General features: G+C 43.2%; 1 protein-coding gene across 2 annotated transcripts; it reads left to right on the top strand.

Annotated features, from left to right (window-relative positions):
- The first annotated feature begins 515 nt into the window (after nucleotides 1-515).
- On the top strand, nucleotides 516-5,741 carry LOC133904380 (BEL1-like homeodomain protein 7). Of its 2 annotated transcripts, none has more exons than XM_062345846.1 (6): nucleotides 516-886; nucleotides 1,818-1,897; nucleotides 2,773-3,742; nucleotides 4,029-4,405; nucleotides 4,512-4,572; nucleotides 4,890-5,741. In XM_062345846.1, exons 3-6 carry the CDS (start codon nucleotides 2,897-2,899, stop codon nucleotides 5,517-5,519), a joined length of 1,914 nt encoding a protein of 637 aa, XP_062201830.1. In that variant the 5' UTR covers nucleotides 516-886; nucleotides 1,818-1,897; nucleotides 2,773-2,896; the 3' UTR covers nucleotides 5,520-5,741. The 2 variants fall into 2 exon arrangements, with proteins under 2 accessions (XP_062201830.1, XP_062201831.1); XM_062345847.1 differs by having other exon boundaries at nucleotides 516-981.
- The last annotated feature ends 1,949 nt before the right edge of the window (nucleotides 5,742-7,690 follow it).

Below are 7,690 nucleotides of genomic sequence, written 5' to 3'. Positions count from 1 at the left end.
GTCGGAGGTTTGGGTCTGTGTTTGGGAAGTCGGAGCTGCTTGGCCGCTTTTGTGGGACGAGCTCGGTAACGATGACTCGATTGCATATTCCATTTGGTTGTTCCGAGGTGTGGTAGTGTTCGACCTTCGTTGTCCGGACGCTCACGTCGTTGGGTATTCCGCCGGTTGATCTTAAATCAACCGTACAATTGTTAAGATTTTCGGATCCGATTTCTCTCGTAAACTGGCATCGATATTATTGGTGCCGTCCTTTCGAACAATAGTTCAATTTTTCTCCCAGTGTCAGAATTATAAAACTTTAATTTTTAGTGCACAATTCCAATGTTAGTTTAGTTTTCAAAACAAGACATGCTAGATGGATGGATGCATAGGCTTTATCGTAAAGAAACAACTCGGCAAGTAGTCGAAGCCTCTGTCTCCTCCTGTGGTGGTTACACCAGCAAATCACTCCATGCTGCAAACAGTAGGGAAGGGGTTAGTTAAAGCCAGTATAATCCTGCTCAGCTCAACAACAACTAATTAATAAACGGAGGAAAACAATTTCCTTTGGAGGCACACATTATTCCATATTTGGTGCTGTTGTTAATGGGTGGTGCGAGCTTTTTTATTTAGGCAACAAGGAAAGAAGAGCAAAGGAGAGGGGAGAGAGACAGAGCTAGCTCCAGAGGAGAAAGAAAGAGGGAGCTCAGAGCTCTCCTTTTTCTTCTGGAATTGTTATTTTAATCCCGGGATCTGATTTTGTCCCCATATTGGGAGGATTGATTATCCCCCCCCCCCCACCCCTTCTGCTCCCCTCTCCCCTTAGCCCGAAGAAGATCAGCTTTGTTGTGGATGCAATCCCTGCCTGCCTTGTTGCCTGCTCCCCATAACAAGAGCGCACCCTCAGGTCTTCCCTCCCATTTTCTTATTGCCTTGCCTTGTACCATCGTCTCCTCCTCCTTCTTGCTGCTGCAGCAGAAAAGAATTGCTTGGTCCCTGCATGTATGTCTTGCTCTTTCTTTGCTTCGGCTCGCTGATGAAATTTTATCTAAATTGTGGAGCTCGTGTTCTTCGATTCCTGGCTTCTCTTGCTTTCTTGGATTAGTAGAATAGGGCCCTGCTGTTTGTTCCTCTGAATTTGGATAATTTGAGCTCCTCTAGTTGTTTGCGAGTTGGATACGGATTAGAGTTGGTCTTATGATGGTGTTGGATTTTCTTGTAGAATCGAAAGCCCGGGAGAAAAGATGGCCTTGAGGTGACATGCGCTCACCAAAGTTTTTCGCTTTCATGCTGCACTCAACTCCTGATGCTTGCGAACCTCTTTTATTCGATTCAGAACTCATGGCTGCTTCTGTGAATTCTGTGTTTCTTACCTCCTCCTCGAACTGGCAACCAACTCATTTTTGGTATCTTGGATTATAATTTGAGCTTGTTTACGAGGGGAGGGGCCTTTGGAATTGGATTTCTGACTGAATTTTCGAAGGTTTTTTCTTTCCTCCTTTGATGTTTGCATGAAAGCCAAGCTCTTAAAGCTCTGTTTCAATCCTCAAAAAAAAAAAAAAACTTTGTCTCCTTTACTCTTACCTTTTTGAGGTAGTTCTTGGGTTCGAATTACTGCACCAGAAGTGTTTTTTTCTGCGAAGGAAATCTTACGTCTTTTTCATCAGAATTAAGTGCTTCTGTTATTCTGTGGTAGCTTATAACAGCAAAGTTTTTGCCTTGGGGTTTTCTCCTGGTTTCACCTCTTTTATGTCCTAAGAAATAGTCTCTAGAAAGATTTTTTTTTTTCCTCCCGAACTGTGGACTAGTAGGCTAAGCAGTTCTATCTCTTCTTGCAGATTGATCAAAAAACGTTGTTCGTATTGGTAACACGCCGGTGAAGCATCTTTGAGGAGCCTCATTCTATTGGTTGAACAAGGTACTACTGAGAAACGATCAGTACACTCTCAAGAGTCATTTGTGCAATTCTCTTTTTCTTAATAGGGTTATCCCAACGGTGTTTCGAAAAGATATTGGTGCAATTATTTGATTTTGGTTTCTTGTGTTGTGCGATTATTTGATTTTGGTTTCGAAAAGATCTTTGTATAACAAAAGGAATTCACAAGCATATATTCTTGTTTATCATGATAACGGAGGAGGTGCACAAAGCCGAAAACTTTATTGATCCAATCTGAAAGTGGAAGGACCACCTGTGCCTCCAGCCTGCCAATTGGCATGTCACATTTTCAGTTCATATTAGCACACTTCTCGAGCAAAATTCGCAGAATATTGTATTTCTATCAAGCACTGGTAAACCGAGCCAAAATTTAGCATGAGCTTCATTTCTGATATCTCACTTGTGACAGACTTCTGAGTGCTTCTGCTGTCCCTGCAGACCTCCGGGTGTGAGGCTACCTATCAGGGCTCGAACCTTGGTTCTCACAAAAGAAGGCCTCTCACTGTGTTCCCCGTGGTCCTGATGCGGTCGAGTTGTAGCCAGCTTTTGGGGCATTTTCTTCACGCAGTCGCTCAGCGATAGCGTGCGAGTTGTAGCCGGTTTTTAGGGCATTTTCTCGACCTTAATGCAATACCTTCATGATGTCTCTCCCCTTGGGTCGAGTTTTTTTAAAGTTGTTTTTTTAAACCTTTTGCTTGCAAAGTTTCTGTTGGAGTCATTTCACTGAACTGCTTTACAAACACTTGCAGTTCTACTTCATTAGTGTGCCATTTGATATCGCAGAAAAGAAAAACCTTATCAATCTTAAATTATATTGAAGCTTCTTATCTGACCCACTTCACTCCACTCAATTGCAGGTGAGCTGTAAGCGAAAGGTTTCAATCTTCTGCTGAAACTTGATTCATCGAGTCGATATCCAACCTGGCTCTGCATACACATCTTTTGCAGTAATCTTGATCAGTAAGTGGCCAAAACTGTGAGATGGCTACTTATTACTCGAACCCTGGTAGTGAAAGGGACTCGCAGAACATGTACTCGAGAGACCCGAGCAACGCATCTTATCCTATGCCATCGGCTCTAGGGAACTTGCTTTATCTGAACAATCCTACTTCTGGACCATACACCGAGTTCAGTGGCGTTCTGCAGTCTCAGCAGAATTGCATGGAGATGCCTAACGCTGGCCATCATTCAGTGATGTCCCAAGACTCATCTGCAAGGGAGTCCGACATGCTTGGTTCCCATCAAGAGCAACGTTCTTTCGGTCCTGTCAAAGATATGAAAAACGAGATGTTGATGCATATGATGGATGGATCACAAAGTAGCACTGCTGATCTCATCCATGACAATGCCCACAATGGTGCACAGCTTGAGTTTGGTGTTCTGAACAACCACAACTCATCAGTGCAAGGCCAAGGTTTATCTCTGAGCCTCAACACACAAATCCTGGCACCTTCCTTACCATACTGGTCTGTCAAGCCAGATATCTTGTCGCCGCACTCGTACCATGACAGTCTTAGAGTTGAAGACATCCGAATGAAGAGTATGCAGTCTGAGGCCTCACGTGCAATCCGGAACTCAAGGTATCTGAAGGCAGCACAAGAAGTGCTCGATGAGGTTGTGAACGTTTGGAAGAATATTAAGCAGAAAGCTAAAGAACAAGGCGAAGCCGGAAAGACAGATGGCAAAGAGACCGAGGGAGGGCCAAAAAGTGAGGGTGTGTCCTCGAACCCGCAGGAATCTGCTGCCAATGCGGCACCTGAGCTTTCTACTGCTGAAAAGCAAGAGCTTCAGAACAAGATGGCAAAACTGATGGCAATGTTGGATGAGGTGCGTGAGTGTTCATCTACTATCACGTGGTTTTCCCTGAAATAAACTCCAATGACCAACACCAATTCATTTTTATTAGACAATTATTATATCAGAAAGTTATGTGTCTAAAAGATTAGTTTCAGCTTAATGTGTCATAGTCGTAGCTAAGTGATGTTAGCAAATTGATGCAGAGTTTTGATAAGATTGGCAAATCTTCGTCCTGTAACCAATTTAGCTTCAGATTTTGGACAGAACTTTTATGTCTTTTCAGTAACCATTTAATGTTGAGGAAATATATTTTCAGGTGGACCGAAAATACAAGCACTATTACCACCAAATGCAAACCGTAGTTTCATCTTTTGATGTGGTAGCTGGGCCCGGAGCTGCCAAGCCTTACACTGCAGTTGCTCTTCAGACAATCTCACGACACTTCCGGTGCCTGAAGGATGCTATCAATGATCAAATCAATGTCATCAGGAAGAAGCTTGGTGAGGAGGAAAATTCATCTGCCAAGGAGGGCAGATTAACTCGACTTCGGTACATTGATCAACATCTAAGGCAACAGCGAGCTTTCCAACAGTATGGCATGATTCCACAAAACGCTTGGAGGCCACAGAGAGGACTTCCTGAGAACTCTGTTACGATTCTTCGTGCTTGGCTCTTTGAACATTTCCTTCACCCGTAAGTTCCTTACTCTGGCGCTTTATTCCATAATCCTTTTTGCTTTTTTGTGAGAATATAATCCATTTGTTCTTGTTCCTCACCATTCTTCACGTTGTTTTTGCAGGTACCCAAAAGATTCTGAAAAATTGATGCTAGCAAGGCAAACAGGCTTGACAAGGAGTCAGGTAATATTTTTTGTTCTTGCCTTTTCCTGCACTGAACTATTGATGCATACCTTATCTTCAAATTCACTTGTATGTGTTAGCTGATATGATTATGCGGATTGGTGCAATCTGTATGCACATGCCAGATGCTGTTCAGCAAATTTATTATTCTCGCTAAGTTTCTATCATGAAACTGTTGCGACTTCTATGATTTTATTGATGCACGGGCACATGGCACAGGGCACAAACCTCATTCTTTTTTACTAGATTTATGCCCCATATAAGCTATTTGTGTTTATTCAAGCGTTCTATCTTTTGACTACTTGGTGCCTCTCCAGATTTCAAATTGGTTCATCAATGCCCGTGTCCGCCTTTGGAAACCAATGATTGAGGACATGTACAAAGAAGAGATTGGTGATATAGAGCAAGACTCCAACTCTTCCTCTGACAATGCGCCAAGAAGCAAGGACAAAGTGGCATCTTCTGAAGACAAGGAGGACCTGAAAAGTAGTACGCATCGAGTTTGTGAGACCAGCCAGCTGACGGAGTCGAGAGCCAGCATTGGGACAATGAACGTTGGGTTCCAGAATGAGGCCAACCCTGATGACAGTTTCATGAACCTAATGCTCAAGGACCAACGATCAAACGAAGCAGATGGCGGCCTCCTCCATAATGCCGTCGCTCATCATCCAGATGACAATGCGCGATTCATGGCCTACCACTTGGCAGAGCTTGGGAGATATGGAAATGGCAACGTTTCGCTGACACTGGGCTTGCAGCACTCCAGCAGCAGCCTCTCAGTTCCTAATGCCCAGCAGAGTTTCCCCGGTGTCGGAGACGATGACATCTACAATGCTACCGCTCATCTTGGTGTCAGCGTTGTATCTTCAGACTACGAATCGATGAACCAGATGGATCAACGGCAACCGTTCGAGCAATCACCTCTTCTGCATGATTTTGTGGCCTGAACGCTCATACCTCATGGCCATGGGCTAAAAGATTTGTAACACCTGCTGGGTGAATAACATGCCTAAAAGAGCATTGGGTTGTAGCCTGTAGTTGCAATTTGATACAGATTGGAGGTATAGCAGGAAATGTAATAGTGTAGGTTGTGGAGGTGATAGGGTAAAGGATCTTGTAAAGATAAACACATTATACTATACGTGTAAAAGCTTGTGATTTGAACACCATATTGTAAAGCAATGATTACTTAGGGTCCTAGTATAAATTTGTATACGACGGGTACTCTTTTTTAAAGAAAACAGTAGAAGAAATCATCGCTGTAATATATATATATACTAATAACGTTCGATAGTTTAGTAACAGCTTTGTAGTTGCTAAGTAGTATTTAATAGTTTAGTAGTCCAATAATATATAGTAGTTTAGTAGTCTAAGAGTGCACAATAGTTTAAGTATTCATTAGTTTCAAGGTATAAAAAAAATATTCAACAGTGGCAATAGTCGTTATTAGTTTGTGTCAGTAGTATCAGTAGTTTGTTCAATAACGTAAATAGTTTTTTGTTATTAGTTTATTCAGTAGTTGTCAATAGTTGATAGTAATATTAGTAATTTGTTTAATAGTGTCAGTAGTTTGTGTTTAGTAGTATCGGTAGTTGTTCAGTTGTTTTAAGTCATAGTAAATTTTGTTCAGTATTTTGTGTCGGTAGTATCAGTAGTTTGGTTCTATAGTGTTAGTAGTTTTTTTAAATAGTTGTTTCAATAGTCTTCAGTAGCTGGTCACGTCTTTAGTGGTCAGTAGTTGGGCACGGACGGGGCTGCATGGGGCGCAGGGCAAGGACACATGGTGCGCGCTGGCTCGTGGGCGCGGGCGCGTGCGCAACAGGCACGTCACATGGCACGTGCTGGCGCAGGGGGCACTCAAGCACTGGTGCGGCTGTGTGCGCCACGTGGCACGCCCTGGTTGCTCGAGGGTGGGCTGGGCCGAGGGGTTGCTGTGGCGGGGTGGGCTGGGCCGAGGGTGTAGAATGATGTAGAATAACTATTCTACACTCTGGGTATAGAATAGCACCACCATGTATATATATATTTGCGATCCATATAGTTGTGATCATAACTCTACTATTTGTGCCGTCGTAACTGATTATTTTTTAATCGTAACAAACAGATAGGGCAATATATCAGTTATATATATATATATACACACACATACACACGGCGAGTCTATTCTACACATAGGCGCAATAGTGAACTACGTTGCACCATCCTTAGTTGCTGCAGCCACCTTCGCACCACCCCAGTTACAACTAAAAAACCAGTCAGTTACGACGGCATATATATATGAATTATGATCACATAATAAAAAATGTATAATTACAAGAAGCATTGTAATTTACTGTTATGCCACTCACAGTTACGACTAAGAAAATAATCAGTTACAACGGTACCGATAGTTGAGTTACGATCACATGACAAAAAAGTCAGTTACGATAGCAACTATACTACTTTTTAGATCGTAACTAGGATGTACGCAGAGGTGACCCAGTTGCGATCACAGTTATGACTAAGAAAATAATCAGTTACGACAGCACAGATAGTTGAGTTACGACAGCACAGAGAAGCAACAGTCAGATAGAGGAGGAAGAGGGTTTCAGGGGAGGGAGGGAGGGATCAAGATTGGAAAGGCAAATTGGGACCTTTGCCGAGGAGCTCAAAGGCGTCGGGCAGCGGCGTGTCCTGGTGGCGCCGCATGCTCTCCTCCCGGTAGGATTAGGGTAGGGTTCCCTCCGCTCCGCAAGGCGACCTCGAATTGAAGGTAGAAGAAGCCGATGGGAGGCCTAGTAGTGGTTGCCTTAGGGGAACTGGAAAAGGAAGGCGGGAAGCGCAGGGTGGCACACAATGGGAGCTTGACATGTGCTGCACCCCTCCTCGTAGCTGCAGGTCAGAGGAAGCAAATTCTATAAGATCCGGTTCTACGAAAGACTCTTTTCTCTGTGATGACACGTATTTACTCTTCTATCTCCTTTTTTTGACAGAATCCTATAGAATTTATTTCCGAGGCCCCGTTTCAATTCCAACTCTTCCTTAGGCAAGTGAAATGCTCTAAAAAAAATTAAAGCCCATCATTTCTCGTCGTTATAGAAATTTTTAGAGTTTGAATTGCGGACAGATTGAGAGTTTT

The sequence above is a fragment of the Phragmites australis genome, chromosome 22 (genome assembly GCF_958298935.1).
Source record: "Phragmites australis chromosome 22, lpPhrAust1.1, whole genome shotgun sequence".
Lineage (NCBI taxonomy): Eukaryota > Viridiplantae > Streptophyta > Magnoliopsida > Poales > Poaceae > Phragmites > Phragmites australis.
This window is presented reverse-complemented; position numbering and strand designations above follow the sequence as displayed.